This window comes from Theobroma cacao, chromosome 10, assembly GCF_000208745.1.
Source record: "Theobroma cacao cultivar B97-61/B2 chromosome 10, Criollo_cocoa_genome_V2, whole genome shotgun sequence".
Lineage (NCBI taxonomy): Eukaryota > Viridiplantae > Streptophyta > Magnoliopsida > Malvales > Malvaceae > Theobroma > Theobroma cacao.
Window position 1 is genome coordinate 4,667,682 of NC_030859.1, and position 19,499 is coordinate 4,687,180.

The window sequence follows — 19,499 nt, forward strand, 5'->3', positions numbered from 1 at the left end:
TTCAGTAAACCCCTCCTCCCCTTTTCTCTCATTTCACTTTCCCTCCTGCCCTCTCTCCCCATTTTTTTTTTTATTTTTTTTATTTTTTTACTTATGGAATATTTTGATTTTCCAATTTTTTATTTTTTAGTTTCATAAAAAATTTATAAATATTCTTTTGTTAATTTTTCAGTTTTTTATTCTTTAAAATTACTTTAATTCCAAAACTCAAAATTTAAAAAATATATATTTTATTTTTTTAGTTTTCCAAATTTATTTTATATTTTAGTTTCAAAACTAAAATCTTTTGGAAAAAAATAAATTGAGGAAACATTTTGAGACACGTGATGTATTTTTATCACTCAACCATTTTGATTAACAAGGTAAACAGTTTAATGTAAATAAAGTTCTGAGTACTTAATTGTAATATTTAAATTTTAAATATCAAATCGATAATTTTATACTATTTTTAATACTAACATGTAATTAATTATTTTCAAATTTCCCTAGTCTTTTCTGTACGAAATGATCGTCAAACACACAGACAAAAAAAAAGTTAGTATGTCCTTTCAATGTTGTTCGTCCTTTTTTAACTTGCACAAACTTTAAGACACTTGTACATTTTAATACGTACTAAGTATAGTGCTAATTTCTTAATCAAATTAATTTAATTCCTTTTTTTTTTCTGTTAGAATTAAACTTTATTTTGATAAAAATGTACTCAATTTTCAATAAAAAAAAGGTAAAATTATTCCTTTTTTGGGATAGTAAAATATATTGCTACTACTAACTACTCTATGCTAATTGGTTAAATTAAAAAAGAAAAAAAAAGCAATAAAAAAGGCTAATTTCTTTTTATTGTTTAGGCGCAAAAAGGTAGCAATCAAGTCTCGAAAAGAAAACTTTTTGAAATTCAAAAGGAAACAACAATGGTGACGCACCCACACACTCCTTTTGAAAGAGAGAAGATTTTCGTTAAAGCCGTATGAATCTGCTGTGCTGCTGCCGGCCCCTATTCCATAGACATTGTCACAACCAACAGAACAAACTACCCACTTCCTTAACTCAACCCATCAACGCGGGAACCCCCGTTTTCCTTTCTTTTCTTTTATTTCTTTCTCTTCTATCGTGCCGGCCTCAACTGCTTCCCTAACAAGGACTTGTCCCGAAAAAAGAAAGAAAGAGAAAACCATCTCTTCTTGGGTTTTGTTTTGTTCTTTCCAAGTACCCATTTGTTCATTTTCTTTAAAAACCAACTTTTTTTTAGCCAAACCCAGTTTGGGACTTTCTTCTTCTTTTTTGCACTCAGACAATGGCTACAACAAGTTCTGGTTTGAGACCAGCACAAAGGGCTGAAAGGCAAAGAAGTACCCAACAGCCACAAGGTCTAAGCCATGCTGGGAATTTATTAACGAGAAGTTTAAATAATGGGCAACAGTCTCTTCTTCGTTCAAAGGAGGCTAAGCCTCCTTCTGCTTCTTCCAGACGTTCAGTTACTCCAACTTCTCGTTCTCACTCTAGGGACTTCGAAGATGACAATGGTTTCTTCCCCCTCTTTCTCTTTCTTTTTATTCTTCGTTTTTGTATATGAAGTTTCAGTTTTTTTTTGTGTGTCATTTTACTGCTTCTGAATGAAGGTTTGTTTTGGCTTGCTTTAAAAGAGTTTAATATTGAGTTTCATTTTGACTTTTATGGAAGGATAATAACGACCATTTGTTAATTTGTTGCTGTTATGCTTGTTTGATCTCAAATTTTCTCTTTAAGCCTTGTTTCATTGCCAATCAGAAAGCAGGGGCAAAAAATACTTGGGCTGTTTCTTTTTTCCATTATTATTTTTATCAAATTTTAGTTGTAATAACTCTGCCTGGCTTAGCGGTTAGGCTACTGTATAAGGTTTGAATTTTCCCTTCCCTCTTAGCCTTCTTCATATGTTCCAAAAGGAAAAAAAAAAAAAAAGGAAATGAGAGCTTAGTTGGGTATCTGAAAATGTGGGAAATTTTTTTTACTTTGGGAATAAACAAACGATGGAATCAAACCAGGCTAAAACCGTGAACTTTGGGAGTGAACTTGGATGTTTTCGAGTGGTATCATGGCTAAAATGTGAAATTGGACTATTAACATTTGCCTTTCAAAAAAAAAAAAAAACATTTGTCTTCGACTTAACGATTTTGCTAGCTGTTAGGAATTTTGTTTAATTTTAAGGAGAGAGGAAGTTTTGTCCTTGCTTTTTTGAAGAAGAGAAACCTGCTACCTTTTCTGATTACTAATTTTCATTTGATTAAAGTATCTTTTTGAAATGTCCTTGATTCTGAAATTGGTTCACAGATCCTGGAAGGGTGAGAGTTGCTGTCAGGCTTCGGCCAAGAAATGCTGAGGATCTGCTTTCAGATGCTGATTTTGCTGACTGTGTTGAATTGCAGCCAGAGGTAATTTATAGGTTTTGTTAACAAATTCCTAAGGCTTTTTTCTTGGTGTTTTAAATCAAAGCTTGTTTACTTCTGGTTCATAGCATGGTTTCATGATTTTAATGTCATTAAGTTGGGTCCTATTCTTCTACAGTTCTTGTGTATGCATATATTCTAGACTTCCAATGTTGGGCATCTATCAGAAGGTTATATTGATCTTTTTTTTTTTTGGTCAATGTAGCTGAAGCGGTTAAAGTTGCGAAAAAACAACTGGAGTTCTGAATCTTACAAATTTGACGAAGTCTTGACAGAAACTGCCTCTCAAAAGCGTGTTTATGAAGTGGTAGCAAAACCTGTAGTCGAGGTGAGTGAGAAATGATTAAGTGGTGGTGTTCTTTCTAACTTGCAGATTTAATTTGATACCAGTGCTGTTGGCTGATAGCGATTGCATGTTCATTCTTGAATGCTCCATGCATGTGACATAATAGTTAATCTTTTTAATTATGTATGTATATGCATGCATTTACGGTTTATTATTGGTTTTTTTGAAGTCATCAATTCCACCTCCTTCTGAGATTGTTTGATTTTAAGTGTGATTTGATATTTAATCTTTCTGGTTCATTTTGACATGTTTTTGCAGAGTGTATTGGGTGGTTATAATGGGACAGTTATGGCTTATGGTCAAACAGGCACTGGAAAAACTTTTACACTTGGCAGACTTGGTAAAGATGATGCATCTGAACGCGGTATTATGGTTAGAGCTCTAGAAGACATAATGGGCAACATAACCATTGCTTCTGACACTGTGGAAGTCTCGTATTTGCAGGTAATATTCAGATTGCATTCTTTTGTGACTTGGGGTTTATTTGCTTATAGGCATTTTTCTCGTGGTTCTAGATTAAATTTACTGTTGAGGTGTGTTTCTTCCTTAATATATAGCTGTGTATTAGTTTGAGTTCAATTTATCTGTCGATGCTTTATCTCCCTGATAGGCATGGTATGGTTTTGTTGTTTTGAGGTTGAGTTGAATTTTAGCCAGATTGAAATTATGCAGAAGGAAAACAAACTAATACTAGTGATATAGAGAGAAACATGATCTGGTCTACTGAGATTTGTCAATAGCAAAGAAGTAGCTAGCAACGCTAATTAAGAGAAGGCAGAACCCTGCTCAGCTACCAGGCTGCAAAATCAAAGCCCTAAATGTGAATAAAAATGGCTTACTAAGCTGGTGAAAAGAGAAAGTTTGAACCCATTTGGCTCTTAAACGCAAATGCTAAGAACCTTTCAATTAATCACCAAGTCAATTTCTGTCGGCATTGTCTAAAATATCTCTACATCAACTGAAGACAATATATTCAAGTGCCCTGTGTTGACGCAAACAGCATGTAGTTGGTGCGTTGAGTGTGCAGGTTGATTGGTATCTACATTAGAAAACAATTCACAATGCATTAAAAAGTTTGTGAAGTTTATAGCAAGTAATCTCACAGAAAAACTTGGAAATTCGAAAACTAATGTGATGAAGGACCCTACCATAACTGATACACCTTTATGTTGGGCATGCTGCCAAAGCTTGTGGAAAAATATGCTTCTCTTCTGGAATATGAGAGGATGACACTGCAGATGAATGCCATTTGCACCAAAAGCTAATATCTGTATTAGTCCTTTAGTTTCCACTTATCATTTAGTAGTCAATCATGGAGACACACACGCAGACACTCATTTTGATTTAGTAGTCAAACATGGATATGCATACTTCCATAATTCTTATAACCAAACCAAATGTTAACTCGAGACCGTATATTTTACCAGATTGTTCATGCAGCGATTAGTTGTTAGTTTTTTCATGGGTGACCAACTTTTGAACTATTATTTCATGTGTTCACTCCAGTTATACTGATTTAATTTTTCGGATGAATGATCACTCTTTTTGATTAAATATTTTTAATCTTTTTAATCCAGTTGTATATGGAATCTATACAAGATTTGCTTGCACCAGAAAAGACAAATATCCCTATTAATGAGGATCCCAAGACTGGGGAAGTGTCATTGCCTGGTGCTGTTACAGTGAAGGTTCGTGATCTAGATCATTTTCTAGAGCTACTGCAAATTGGTGAGGCTAATCGTCATGCAGCTAATACAAAGCTAAATACAGAATCTTCACGTAGCCATGCAATTCTAATGGTAGGTGTGCATCAGAAGTTCAGACTCTCTTGATTAATGCTTGCCTTTAATTTTGCAGTGGCTAGTTTTACAATGTTTAATGTGAATAACCAAAAGAGAGAAAAAATAGACTAAGAAAAAGTATAGACAGGAGCCTGAATTCATTTATATGGTAGGTTTATATCCGGAGGTCTGTCCCTGAAAAAGTGGAAGTTGATATTAGCTCTCAAGAGAAGAAAACAAAAAGCAATTTACCTGTGGTTAGGAAAAGCAAGTTGCTGATAGTGGATCTTGCAGGGTCTGAAAGATTAGACAAATCTGGTATGTTATTTATGGTTGATATTTATAATTTGTTGATTAAATGCATGCTTCAAACCCATCTTGCCATTAACTTTTTTGGTTTTTTTTTTTTTAATACAGTGTCTTGTACTCTATCTGTGTATGTTTTCTTAGAAGACTAAAAGTTTTATATAACTGGTTTCGAAAATCTCTGGTTTCTTGGAGTGTTGAACAACTGAAAGTATGAGCATTATTTTATCAAAATCATCCTTCAAAAACTTGCATAACTATTTACTCATCTTGTAGGCAGTGAAGGCCTCTTGCTTGAAGAGGCTAAGTTTATTAATCTCTCTCTCACTTCCCTGGGAAAATGCATAAATGCATTGGCTGAGAACTGTCCGCATATACCTACGAGGGATTCTAAACTTACAAGATTGCTTCGTGATTCTTTTGGAGGTTAGTTTGGAACTCTTTACTTATGGTCTGTCTTTTTGTTCCTCGTACTACTTACGTCAAAACATGGAGTTTTTGGACTAGGACACTTTATCAATGATGTCTATCATCTGTCACGCTAATATCTCTGTTTCTGTGGTTTTCTATAGTATTTTAATGGTTACAATAATATTTATATGAATATTATTTTTATACCTTCATATGTTCCTCTGGATTCTAATTTACTTCTTTTGATATGCACAACAAAAGGACACTTACATTTAGGTTAACTAAGCACAATCTGTATGCAGTATTAGTCATTTTATTCAAATATGCTTGTTGGATTTATGTTCTAATATTCTTATAAGATTCATCTGCAAATGCATAGGCTCTGCAAGGACTTCACTTATAATAACAATTGGGCCATCTTCACGACATCATGCAGAGACCACTAGCACAATAATGTTTGGGCAGAGGGTGAGTTTCATTGAAAAATATTGCAATATAAAAGTTGAGGAATTCTCCTGTCAAATGCATGCAATATTATCTGTTTAATTCTTGACAAACCTCTCTCCCTTCCTCTTTCTTTTCTTATTTTGCCATGGCATTTTGATCTTCCTTATACTTTGATATTTGTGATATAAATTCTGAATCTTTCAATCTTAGAATTTTCCTGGTTTTGCTGATTTCCACTTAGCATGTAAATAATTGGAGCAGGCTTGCTTTGCTGGATATTGTTTCCTTCTTTTAAATTTAAATTGGAGGCAGCACTGCATTGATTTATACAACAGAACTGGTATAAACTTGTTGTAGTTGGAGGAAGTTGTTGCACTAGGTCTTAATCACAGTTAGAATATGTCATTGTCATGCATTAACTGAATTGTAGAAGGATATAGCTTCCAAGGGTTTTACCTGCTCCCCGTGAGCTGACTAAGAAGAATGTTCATTAACTATGGCAGGATTTCAGAGAGAAAAATCCCATATAGTAGCTAATTAAGTGTGGAAATATTCTAAAAGCAAAAAAAATTGAGCTTTTCGGCTACTCTGTTGTTGGGTAGGTATCAGTTCCCTACTTTTTTGGAGCCAACCAAAGCTTATTCGGCATGAGTAAACCTTAGGAAAATAAAAAGCTAGGGTGTATGAAAGCTGAGGTGGGATTCTTTATTTTAGAAATGGCCAACATTGCTATTTAATAAGTATGCATGTACATATGTGCATCCATGTTTGGATGCATACATGTGCCTGAATTTATGTATCTTTGTGTATCTGTCCTGCTTTATAGCTAAATGTTTGTACCATAAATGTTGATGAAAAGACTGCACTTGTTTTATATTATGTTATCTTTTTAATGATGAGGTAGCCTAATGACCTGTTTTTTCAGGCAATGAAAATTGTAAATATGGTAAAGCTTAAAGAAGAGTTTGATTATGAAAGTTTATGCCGGAAGCTTGATACTCAAGTAGACCATCTCACTGCAGAAATTGATAGGCAACATAAGTTGAGGGAGAGGGACAAATATGACTTGGAAAAACAACTGCGGGAATGTCAAGATTCTTTTTATGAGACGAGAAAGAATCTAGTCACAAGGTCTGAGGTAGTGTTTTTTCTCCTGCTTTTTCTTCTTCTTTAATTATAGTTAATACTGGTTCCAGAATTCATTTCCCAGTATTTTTCCAACATTTTTCTTCTAAAATCACACTATTATCCAGTATTTTTGAATCTGGTTTGCATCCAAATATTGGTATCACTTTTTTTTTTTTTTTTAATTTTCAATATCTTATATTGTTCTGCAGTTTTTAGAGAAGGAAAATGCTCGCTTGGAATTGGATATGGAAGACATTTTAGCTCAATTAAACTGTCAGAAAGATCATAACTCTTTGATGCAAGATAAAGTTGCAGAGTTAGAAATAAATTTAGAACAAAGCAAGGTAGCTTTCTTTGATCAAAATTTTCTGTGGCTGTTTTTCTACTTATTTATAGGTTATATGATCCAAGCAACTCTCTGCAATGTTTGGTTAATAAACTAAGAATTTTCTTGTTGATAGGATTCCAGTGGATCTGTTATTCTATAAAAGCCTTTTTCATAATATTTTGGTCTTTAAGAGTAGCCTTACTTCAACTTTGTACATAGAATCTTGATTAGTGGTGGATGCAAACAACTTTTGATTTACGAATGAATCATGATTATACTGTCTCACATGTATGTATGTAATAAAATTTTGCCCCATGTTTTCTAATTCATCAGTTTTCTGATTTGACCTTTAATTTGTCTTACGGAACTTTAATAAATTGTAGGAACCTTTTGTGCATATGTTGAACTTTAAAATTTAAAATCTTGCAACTTAGGTTTCATGGCATCTCTTTGATTTAAAATCAAATGCTTTGTGGAGAAAGATTAAAAGAATACAGGAAAAGACATTGTCTTAGTGTTCTTAAAAATAGCAAGGTCTAGGTTATCAAAATGACCAAACTAAGGGGGTTGTGCCATGGGAAGGTTAAACTCTATTCCATTTGGACTATAGATATATTTGAGTTTGTCATGTTGTGAACATAGATCATGAGCGTAGAAAATGGCACCTGAATTTATGCTTATGACTCTGAAATCGGATGCCAAACCTTAAGGAGGCTGCTGTTAAAGTTAGTACTTTATGCAATGGCTTGAACCTTACAGGGCTGTAGTCTTCATGATGCTCAAAACTTTTGAATGGATAAAAACTTTTATTCTATATTAATTCTAAGGATGCAAAATGCACAATTAAGCAACATGTACTCACAAAAGCAACACTACTTTAATTATAGAATATTATTCTTTTTTATTAGTTTAAACTTAAACTATAAAGGTCCTGTATGTAACTATGCAGTCAATATACCCCCCCCCCTTTTTTTTTCCCCACGTTGTCCCTCTCCAAGAGTAAGAATAAGACCTACATGGACATTAGTATTTATGCTGTTCTTTTGATTGTTAGTAGCAACACCAGCTTGAGAATTCTACATATCAGAAAGTATTGGCTGATACCACTCAGATATATGAGAACAAAATAGCTGAGTTGATCAAGCAGCTAGAAGTTGAGCGTGCCCAGTCTGAAAGTGCTGAAGAACAGTTCGATGCAATGAAAAAGCTATCAGGTGACCATCAAAAATTAATTAAGGTTAGTAGTTTGTCTACTGATTATGTTTGCATCACCTCTACTTTGTGCTAGTTATTTTTTTTCACTGATTCCTTGTTTTATTTTTAAGATTATATGTAAAACCTAATTATATATTCTTATTGCTAGTAGCAACATGAGATGGAGAATTCTAATTATCTCAAGGCTCTTGCTGACACTACTCAGATGTATGAGAAGAAAATAAGGGAGTTAACTAAGCAAGTAGAAGATGAGCACACCAGGTTTGAAGGTGTACAAGACCAACTGGATTTGGCAAACAAGCTTCTAAGAGATTATCAAAACTCAATGCAGGTTAAGTTTCTCCCACAAAGTTTGGATAAGTGAAATTTGAAATGATCTTTCTTCCTTTGGCAGCTCCTTACTGCTAATTGCTATAACAAAAATTCTTTTTATTCTTCCCTTCCTGGTCCTGGTTATGTTTTGTTTTATTTTATGGTCATTCTGTTTTCTTAACAATTATTTTAGTCAATCTGATGTTCCATAAAAATTGAAGAAGTCCACAGTGCTTTTGATAGGAGCTGGAGAGTTGAGTTTTAAATTGATGGTACATTGATAACTTTTATCTTGGTAAAAATTGTTACAAGAAGGATTTATGGGCATGATTGCTTCATCTTCATTCAGACTTACAGAAAAATTTGGGAGCATGTTTGTTGAATAGGGACTAGTGCAGAGGATATCCTCTTGACTTTCCATGGAACTGAGTCATTTCCCAAATATCTTCTAGCAAATAATTTTACAACTTCCTAATAATGAGGCAGGGTCAATCCTAGTGCCTTGTAACATGCAAATGGCTGCATAAGTTATGTAATTCCTGATGAAACTGATGTCTCCAGACTTGTTACAAATATATTTGGGAAAACGGAGGCATCTTAAGTTTTGGATATATATAGTTTATACGTATCTCTGTTTCTAAATGTATGAAATTTCAAAGAAGACTTGCTAGTAGTGTTATTGTTCATTTGCTCCCATTCTGAAATCTTCAATCTGTGTGGTGTGTTTTATTTATCAACACCACTTTAGAACACTCTTCAGTTAGAGGCCCCATGTCTAGAGTTGAAACTTTTCTTTAATCAATAGGATGTAATTCATGGTTAAAAACACAGGATGCCAGGATAAAAGAGCTACACTGCCAAATATTGTATATGTTACCAGTTTGGCGAGCTATTACTTTACCAGAAACCCCAGTTGTGGTTGTGTATTTTAGACAACATAGATTCACATATCAATTTACTTTTAGTCCTGTGAGAGAGTCAGACTTCATGCTACCGTTAAGTGCACGAATTTAACTTGTTGTCTTTGTTGCATATATGTATTATTAATAGCAGTCTAGTCTTTTTGAGCAGTTAAACATTCCTGAAATGCCTTGTTCCTTCCATTATTCTGCTGCAGATAGTTTATTGGCTTTGATAGAAGATACTCTCTGAACTCTTTTATGCCCTCTTCTGTTATTTTGTTGTTAAATCCAGGAGCAGGAAGAAATCAGTGAGCTGAGATTGAAGTTACAAGAAATGTATCAGCTTCATGAATCTACTGTGAATGAACTGCAAGCCCTGAAAGCAGAGTTTAAAGATCAGATTCAGGAGAAGGTATGATTGGTCTGCACGCATGTGCATGCATGTGTATGTATGCACATGCATGCATGCATAACTTTTAGATCAAGTTTGTTTGGACTACAGGCTTCCAAAAGTTCCGAACTAAAGGAACTGCCTATGTTGGTTGCAACCTGAAGTTTACCCTTAATGCTTTTCTTTCCAAAAAAATTGGTATTGTTTAGGAAACAATTAGTGAAGAGCTTTATGTTGTGCGAGAAAAACTGTCAGCAGAAGAGAAGCGGAGGAAGACAATTGAACATGAGCTGGTAAAGCTTAAAAAAAGTGCACCTGAAGGTGATAAAGATTTTGAGGTAAGTTGTTTGTACATTTTCCACTTCACATTTATTCTTATTGCTTTATGGTCTTATACTATCAAGTTTCACAGGATAAAAGATCATATATGAAGGAAAATATCAGAGGGGTTTCAGTATTTGGGACCTCAGCAAGTCTCAATAAGTCAGGGCCATTAAGGGAGACACAATCTGCTCAGAGGGCTACAATAGCAAAGATTTGTGAAGAAGGCATGACTTCTGCTGTAATAAAACCATATATTATCAAAATATATCTCTTAACTGATGAACAATCTTGACTTACATGTTTATGGTTTTTAAATTTAGTTGGTCTTCAAAAGATAATACAATTGTTAACTTCTGAAGAGTCAGACGTGCAAATCCATGCTGTTAAAGTGATAGCCAATCTTGCTGCTGAAGGTGGAGTACAATATGCCTTTAGATTGGATTTAAATAAATTGTCTCATTCTTTTCCCCCTGTTTGGACAATCTTATGAAGGAATTTTGTGTTTTTGGATTGATTTTACTGCACAGCTATTTCCCTGCCCCTTTTTCCATTGGTTCTTGCTTTTTTGTTCCTCCTGTGCTTTGAAAGTGTGTATCACCTCACTCTGGTTGAACAATTGGTATCGCTTAACGTTTTAATTTCTGCAGATATTAACCAGGAGAAGATTGTAGAGGAAGGTGGTTTAGATGCTCTGCTTACGATGTTGAAATCATCTCAAAATGCTACTATACTTAGAGTGGCTTCCGGGGCCATTGCCAATTTGGCAATGAATGGTAATTCTGACTGTCAATCTTCCCTTAGCATTTTATGCACACTGAATCTGGCTAATGCATATCATTGATGGATTCAATCTTTTTTCCTTTTACATTTTTAAAAGATTCTATATATCAATTTTTTAATGTTTATAAATGGCAACACACATTATCATATGAAGAATTATCACACATACATATCTAGTCCATGCAAAGCTGTTCAATTTCACGATTACTTGTCTTGCTAATGGCTCGTGATATTGGAGTTATGTCAGCAACATATTTCACTCTCAAGTTGTGCGCTGAGCATCACCACTGTCATTCCTGGAAATATCTTTATAATAAAATCTCAGGAGAATCTGGTATATCCTGATTCCTTTATGGATGATAAAAATTTTGAGTTGGTAGGTAAAAATTGGCATTTAAATCAGTAAGTTGCATGTGGGTGGGAACTGTCCTGAAATACTAGCCCACAATTGTCTGTGTTTGAATCTGGATTTATGATTTGTGATTGACGTGAGCTCCCATTATGAGATTAATTTAGATAAGGGCTGGGTAGAAAATTTTATTTTTAGAAGATGGAATTAACTTCCTTTGACATGGATTTCCAATGATTGGTATATCTGAATATAATTCGAAGGTGGGATCTAGGCAAATTAGTATACCAGATTGGAATATGCAAATGAATATAGTTTATCACTCCACATTGAGAATTGCTGAGATGAAATTCGAATCATTATCTCATTGATTCATCGTCTCCATGTTGAAATGTTTTTAACTGCTTATTTGAAATGGAAATTATATAACATTTTTAATATTTGTATTTAATCACTAATTACGTTTCACTCCTCTATAATGTATCAGAGACTCACTACATTAATTTCTTTTCAAATCATTCTCAGAGTTGAATCAAGGCCTAATAATGAGCAGAGGAGGTGCTCAGTTACTAGCAAAGACAGCTTCCAAAACAGATGATCCACAAACTCTCAGAATGGTAGCTGGTGCACTTGCCAATTTATGTGGAAATGGTATGTCTTTCTCCTTTTTCTTGTGCACTGGTGGGAGATTTTCTCTTGGGTGGAGAGGGTGGGGGGTGGGATTGGCTATAGAGATTGTTGGTGAGTTAGTGTATCTAGCTGTTACAAAGGCTTGAATGTTTGACCTTTTCCTTGAGCCAAGGCTTGAACTGGTTGGTGGGTATCACCTGGGTTAGGATCCATTTGTTCAAATTGTAGTTACTTCAAGTGTGGAATCCAACTGCTGAGATCCTCAAATGCTTTTATTTTTTTAATTATTAGTGGCTGCTTCGTGACTTATGTTCACAGTATGCCTGATATCCAAATTAAGAAAACAGATCTTATTGACAAGGGAAGTTAATTTCAGTGGGATTTATGTTCAACATGGATGTTTTTATTGTTCAACAGAAAAATTACACTCAATGCTAAAAGAAGATGGAGGCATCAAGGCATTGTTAGGAATGGTTAGATCAGGGAACAGTGATGTGGTTGCACAGGTTGCTAGAGGAATGGCTAATTTTGCTAAATGCGAATCCCGAGCAATTATTCAAGGTTCATCCATGTCCTTGTATGAAGTTGAAATTTTATGTAGGTCATCTTCTCTCTTCATAATTCTAATGACCTTCGTTGCTGCAGGACATCGCAAAGGCCGTTCACTTCTAATGGAAGATGGTGGACTTGAATGGTTGATTGCCAACTGTAATACTGCATCAGCTTCAACCAGACGTCACGTTGAGCTGGCCCTTTGTCATTTAGCACAAAACGGTAAGCAAAGTTCTAGGGTTGAGAATTCTATACATGGCAACATTTTGATACTGATATACTTTACAGATTTTGCAATGATGCTGTTTTTGCAAAAATTTTGGAAATTACGGCCATTTTTTCAAGAATTAACTAGATAAGATAGGAGCTTGTTAGAACATATACAAGATTTTAACATTATTATTCAATGAAAATTTGTCAAAATTTAAACATCGGTCATCTACGGGAGATTTGGCTTCGCATACTTAGTGAAAATGGCAGGCAGTATAAACTATAGGTGTTCATCTAATTTTTAGGATGAAGCTCTAATCTATGATCCAGATTGGGTGTAGTTAAACATCGCAGTTCTCTTCTTTTTGGGACTTCGGGCATACCTTTTCTTTTCCTTTCTGTGCATGCATTTGTGGAATGCGGGTTTTTGTTACATATCTAAGAGGAAACCACCAAATAGGAGATCTAGTAAAGAGCATATATAATTGTAAAAGTTACTAAAATCCAACTGCATCCATCATTATGCTGGTGGTAGTCATCTTAATTCATGGATTATAAACTCCATGTTTGGCCAATTTTTTCATTGTTGACAATTATCATCAGTTAACTTTTAATACAACTTAATCTGATGCCTCTTGCAGAGGACAATGCCAAGGATTTTACATCAAGTGGAGGATTACAAGAGCTTCAAAGGATATCAATGGAATCCAGCAGAGATGATATCCGCGATTTGGCAAAGAAGATGCTGAAATCAAACACAGTGTTTCAGGGTGATACGCGTTCGGGATGGCAGTAAGATGTACAGTGTGAAGCCTTGCAATTCCTTTGTATCTGTAATGTAATTAGTGCATAGTAGCTTTTAGTCAATTCCTGCACAAAATTACACGTCGTACATCAGCACACAACTAACAAGCAGATGGGTTAATGTGACACCAAATTTTCTTACCCATTCCATTTATAAGAAGGCAGCTTGTTGTGAAGGGATGGGCTTTGAAGTGGTGGAAAGGAGCGTATTCACAAACTAGGATAGACACTGAGCGTTTGATGGCATATAATTGATCAATTTCTTTTGATATTGTGAAACGTTTATGTGGTAAACTTGTATGGCTTTCATTATGAGCGTGTAGGTGCTTCAAAATCCAATAGAAAATTCACTGAAATCCAATCCATTTGGCCAGCAATGATCTATCTCCTACCTCTTATGCTCATCTTCAGTTCCAGATTCTAGTTTTAGTTCCTTATGTACTTCATGTTCCATATCATCAACTTCTTGAAGTTCATCTTCAGCTGTCAGCCTCTTTGTATGACTCGTTAGTTGAGCTTCCATAGCCATAGGAAACTGAACATCCCCATCTTTGCTACAAACTTCAAAGTGATTGAATGCTGTCATAGACTTAAAACCCACACAAGTAGTTGAAACTTCAAAAGAATTCGAACCAAGTGCAAAAAATTATATATGACTGCAATGTTTTAAGCAGATAATGATATTTATTCAGAGTATAGTATTGATATATCATTTCGTCCAATGGAGATAAATATAATAATAAATATTTATTTATACAATTTTTTTCATTTTATTATAGAAGGATTTATACTCTCATTTTCTTGAATAAGTGTCTATTCTTTTGTTGTATTCGAATAAACATGATTTTTTATTATATCTAAATAATTTTTATTTTATTATCTTAAGTCAAATAAATTTTAATGTTAACATAAATATGTCAAGACACAAATGTAATTTTAACAGTTAAGTTATTGTATCTTTTGCATACAAGGATGCTGCTTTGACTTTTTGACTTAGTGAAATTAAATGAATGAAATTTTTTTTTTCACTAGAGACATTATCATTTCAATCTACAACAAGTGTGAAAGATGCTAATTGACCATGAATTTTTTTTTCTTTTTATATAACTAGTCACTCATCCGCTCTATGCTAGGGTTCCTGTTTGACACGTATAGTTTGAAAATTATTTTAAATAATTAAATAATTTGATAATATATTTCATCTATGAATTGAGAAATAAAGTAATTATTAACAACAATGTATAGATATATGTTGTTAGTGATATTAACAATATTTTGTGAGAAAAAAAAAACAGTAAATACATAATATTGTGTTAAAACATAAAATGAACTTGTCGACAAATCATCTAAAAATTCAAATAGAAATAGATATGCCAGTGTCAACCCCAATAGTTTACAATTTAGAAACATAAATAAATATAAAAAGCTGTATCCAGCAAAGAAAAGAAGAAATCAAAGCACAAAATGAGCGAAAAAAATAACCAGCAAACTGTAAGCGAAGTACTCAACCCCAAGATAAAAAATGTAGAACCAACAAAACACATGCAATCCCAGCAACCATGCAGTTCAGAGAACTAAGCCTTAACTCTAACAAACCATAGGCCAATATATGCTAAGTAAATGGATCAACTTCATTCCATTCCGTGTAGACAATCACTCCACTAAAGAATGGTTACAACCTCAGAGCAACTCATAAAAGCATTTAGACTACAATCAACATTACCGCTATATTAATTATTTTTAAAAAAAAAAATTAAAATTCCAACATAAACCAAAATTCAAAAAATCAAATCAAATTTTTTTTTTAACATCCAATTTCTAAATTAGGAGAATGTACCTGAGTAATGTGAAGCTTTCCCCGCACATTGTCAAAATGATAAGGGTGCGGTTTTTCAGGTTTTACTTCAATTCCTGATGCAAAAAAATAAAAGGCTGTGAGAAAAAATTGAGAATTTCAGGAATAAACAAATATTAATGCTATTAATGCCCTATTTGGTTATTGAAAAATTGCAGGAAGATGATAAAGAAACTTAGGATATCTTTTCAATTCCATGATTTCCAGGGCCTTAAAAAAAAAAAATTCCATGATTTCAGCGTATGGACAATTTTGGAAGCATTCAAACGGTTGAGTCGAAAACCCATAAGCCACTACAATCGAAGAGAAGAATGAAAGAATGAAAGAGAAAGGAAAAAATTATAAAGAGAGAAAAAAAGAAGAAGAAAGAAGTAGAAAAACAAAGAGACAAAGAAAGAAGAAGAAAAAGAGAGTGTAGATACTTGATTTTGGTTAATACCTACTATCTAGAGAATTAGGTTATAACATATCATTACAAGTGAAGCACTATTTCACGTAAAACAATTAAAAGAAGTAAATGACTACTTCACATGAAACAACTAGAATAAGTGGAGTATTACTCCATGTGGAGCAACTAATACAAGTAGAATAACTACTTTGTAAAGAATAACCACTTTACATAAATGACAATGAAAGTAATTCGGAATAAGTAGAAAGATTTATGGGTTACTTTCATCTTACGATATTTCAGAGAGTTTGACTTGGTGGTTCAAATATGGAGGTAGTTAAGATGTCTCTCTTAACCTTTTAGTGAAGTACAAGTATTTCTCTTTTTTATTTTGTTCTCTTTTACCTATTCATGTACAACTTTTTCTCTTGTACTTGTTCACGTACAGTTTTTTCTCTTGTACCTATTCATGTACAACTCTTCTTTGTTAGCTTCTAGAACAAGTCTTATTATATCTAATTAATTCAACAGTCATATAATGGGTTCTAACTGTTACTCGACATTAACTCTCAGTAACGGTTAACTAACATTAAAACTCTCCTTAATAATATCATTCATTGCGTGCATTAAAACCTTTTTTTGTAACCATTACTTTTGGCATAATATATAGAGCCTTCACAATTCAAGGAGGGGACTTTTCACTTTCAAAACTACCTGACTCTCGCTCAAAGCTTCTCTCTCTAGCCTATTTTCACTTAAAGCACCTATTTTCTTCTTGTTTTTCTTCCACCTGTCGCACTTCAGGAACTACTTCAATCTTCCTATTTGTCGCCTTTGGTACATCTCTTACTTGTTTTTAACACTTTCTCTTTTTATCACAAGAACCCCATTTACAGAGAGAAATAGAAAAAGAGAAGAAATGTGGTTTGTGTCTATTGTTTAGGGTTTTGATGAAATCGAAGATAAAGTTTTAGTTTTGAAATTGGAAATGTCGAGGAGAGCTTTGAGTTTGCTATAGATTTTAGCGCCCGAAATGACTGAAAATCATCCACCCAACCATCCAGAAAACCCAAAATGTCCCTCAAGAACTTAAAAGTGAAAAGAAATGAAAAATAAAAAATACCCTTTTAAATTGATAAAATACCATGAATAGGTGTTAGATGTAGAGAATGTGTCTAGGTAGAAATCAATTTTTGGTTTCGAACAGTTAGGAGGGGGAGCCTTGGAAATGTCGAGGAGAGCTTTGAGTTTGTTATCAATTTTGGCGCTCGGAATGACTGAAAATCTCATCCACCCAACCATAAAAAAAAAAACCCAATAATGTCCAAGAACTTAAAAGAGAAAAAAAATGAAAAACTGAAAATACCCTTTTAAATTGATAAAATACCATGAACAGGTATTCAATGTAAAAAAAGGTATGTAAAGAGAAATCAATTTTTGGTTTTGAACAGTTGGGAGGGGGAGCTTTGGAAATGTCGAGAAAAGCTTTGGGTTTGTTGTCAGTTTTGGTGCCCGGAATGACTGAAAATCTCATCCACCCAGCCATCTAAAAAACCCAATAATGTCCTTCAAGAACTTAAAAGAGAAAAGAAATGAAAAGTTGAAAATACCCTTTTAAATTGGTAAAATACCATAAACAGGTTTTAGATGTAAAGAAGGAATGTAGGGAGAAATCAATATAGGTTTTTTGGTTTCAAACAGTAGGGAGGGTAGCTTTGGAAATGTCGAGAAGAGCTTTGAGTTTGCTATCAGTTTTGGTGCCTAGAATGACTGAAAGTCTCATCCACCCAACCATCTAGAAAACCCAATAAGGTCCTCAAGAACTTAAAAGGGAAAAAAAATAAAAAGTCAAAAATATCTTTTTCAATTGATAAAATATCATAAACAGGTATTAGATGTAAAGAAGGTACGCAAGTAAAAATCAAGTTAGTTATATTATTTAACTTTTTATTATATTTTTAAAAAATAATTGAATGTAATAAGTTAAAACACTAAATGAGTCCCTAAACGCTTTCACTTTTCTTAAATAAACATCTATTTTTTTGTTGTATCAAAATAAACCTTGTGTTTCTATTATATAAACCCCTATTATATTATATTTATTTAAATAAATCCCTATGTTAACAAAAATATATCTAAGATGCAAACATAAAAAATTGCTAGGTTATTGACTAAGTGTGTTTACGTGAATGTTTGTGTGGCATTTTTAACTTATAAAATTAGTTAAGTGAAAAAACTTTTCACTTGAGATGTGATCATTTCAATCAATCGCTTCCGGTACATAAAAAAATCAAGTCATCTGTATCTTGTGCATTTTTCTTCAACGTAAAGATTATCTAGGTGAAATTCATAAAATATAAAGCTTATTTAGATTTTGAAAAATACAAACTTATTTGAAAAGCTTGATTAATTTAGAGCCTTAAATTCTTATTTTAATCAATCATATTACGCTAATAATGCACTGAAGATATGGTGATTTAATCTTACATGTAAACATTGTTCTTACAATAGCCAGAACTTTGACAGTTAATGAATATTTTTTTTTTGGAAAAGAAGTAAATTTTCTTAAACAATGAATTATTAGGTAATAATAATACTAATAAAAATTAAAAAAAATAAAACAACAGTGACTAAAGTTCAATGGAGACAAAATTAGAACTTTCTCGATCTTGTAATAATTACATTATGCTATCAAAAAAAAAAGAAAGAAAAGAAAAGATTTTTTCTGCGCGTTAAATGTCAATGGAAGAGAGATAAAACACTCCATTTTTTCCATACCTTCCCAAACTTTCCACTCAACCTAGAATCTCATCTATATTGAAAACTTCATCCTCACTAAAGTAGGATCCAACATCCCAGACACCAGGCGCTCCAATTATTGGAATATCTTCACTGAAATCCAATCCATTAAGCCAACTGTAATCTGTCTCCTTCATACACTCCTCTTCTGGTTTTGCAGGTTGAAATTCATCTGTCGTATTAATTACTCCGCTTGTGGAGGGAGCTTCAGAATCCACAGGAAACTCAACATTCATCCTTTCACCTTCACCAAACGCATGATATCCACAGATTTCAGACTCAGGCCACACAGTCACGAAGTCAGCCTCAGAAAACGCGTTTGAAGTGGTTGCAACTGAGTCGGAATCTGAAACGTAAGGCATATTGAGGATTGCGTTTTCACCGTACATCATCCTGGCAGCTTCGTCGTATGCTAAAGCAGCTTCATAAGCAGTGGGAAAGGTACCGAGCCAGAGCCTCTTCCCTCGATTGGGAGCTCGGATTTCAGCCACCCATTTTCCCCAAGTCCTCTGCCTAACACCTCTGTAGTTACAGCTTTGATTCTGAGGCCCTCCTTTCCCTCTCATACACCCCTTTTTCGAACCCTTGGCAGGAGCTTTACGCGGGTGCTTGGCCTCCTCGTTTTGACTCCAGAGCTTGAGGGTGTCAGCAACTGATAAGCCATTACGTCTCTTCCTTTTTCTAGAAGAATCCATTGACAAAGTTGAACCCACCTTAGGATTTTGATCACCAACAAAAACCATCTTTTTATTTCTCCGAATTTATATCAACAGCACAGAATTTCAGTCTCAATGCAGTAAAAAAGGCTCTGGAAGCAAGGG

General features: G+C 33.8%; 2 protein-coding genes across 3 annotated transcripts; one reads left to right on the forward strand and one right to left on the reverse strand.

The window, feature by feature from the left end:
- LOC18586483 (armadillo repeat-containing kinesin-like protein 1) lies at positions 1,222-13,997 on the forward strand. Of its 2 annotated transcripts, none has more exons than XM_018129573.1 (21): positions 1,222-1,520; positions 2,305-2,405; positions 2,626-2,748; positions 3,025-3,210; positions 4,344-4,565; positions 4,721-4,865; positions 5,130-5,279; positions 5,644-5,732; positions 6,637-6,849; positions 7,049-7,183; positions 8,225-8,404; positions 8,534-8,713; positions 9,889-10,008; positions 10,197-10,325; positions 10,400-10,535; positions 10,632-10,724; positions 10,959-11,084; positions 11,966-12,091; positions 12,488-12,631; positions 12,716-12,844; positions 13,474-13,997. In XM_018129573.1, exons 1-21 carry the CDS (start codon positions 1,292-1,294, stop codon positions 13,626-13,628), a joined length of 3,111 nt encoding a protein of 1,036 aa, XP_017985062.1. In that variant the 5' UTR covers positions 1,222-1,291; the 3' UTR covers positions 13,629-13,997. The 2 variants fall into 2 exon arrangements, with proteins under 2 accessions (XP_017985062.1, XP_017985063.1); XM_018129574.1 differs by having other exon boundaries at positions 8,588-8,713.
- On the reverse strand, positions 18,511-19,483 carry LOC108663563 (dehydration-responsive element-binding protein 2A-like). Its single transcript, XM_018128658.1, has one exon. The coding sequence runs from the start codon at positions 19,419-19,421 to the stop codon at positions 18,675-18,677; it is 747 nt and encodes a 248-aa protein (XP_017984147.1). The 5' UTR covers positions 19,422-19,483; the 3' UTR covers positions 18,511-18,674.

Coding starts and splice junctions, on each gene's coding strand:
- LOC108663563 (XM_018128658.1), bottom strand. CDS start 19,421: ATGGTTTTTGTTGGTGATCAAAATCCTAAGGTGGGTTCAACTTTGTCA.
- LOC18586483 (XM_018129573.1), top strand. CDS start 1,292: ATGGCTACAACAAGTTCTGGTTTGAGACCAGCACAAAGGGCTGAAAGG. Junction 11,085..11,965: donor TGCCAATTTGGCAATGAATG/GTAATTCTGACT, acceptor AATCATTCTCAG/AGTTGAATCAAGGCCTAATA. Junction 12,632..12,715: donor ATCCCGAGCAATTATTCAAG/GTTCATCCATGT, acceptor TCGTTGCTGCAG/GACATCGCAAAGGCCGTTCA.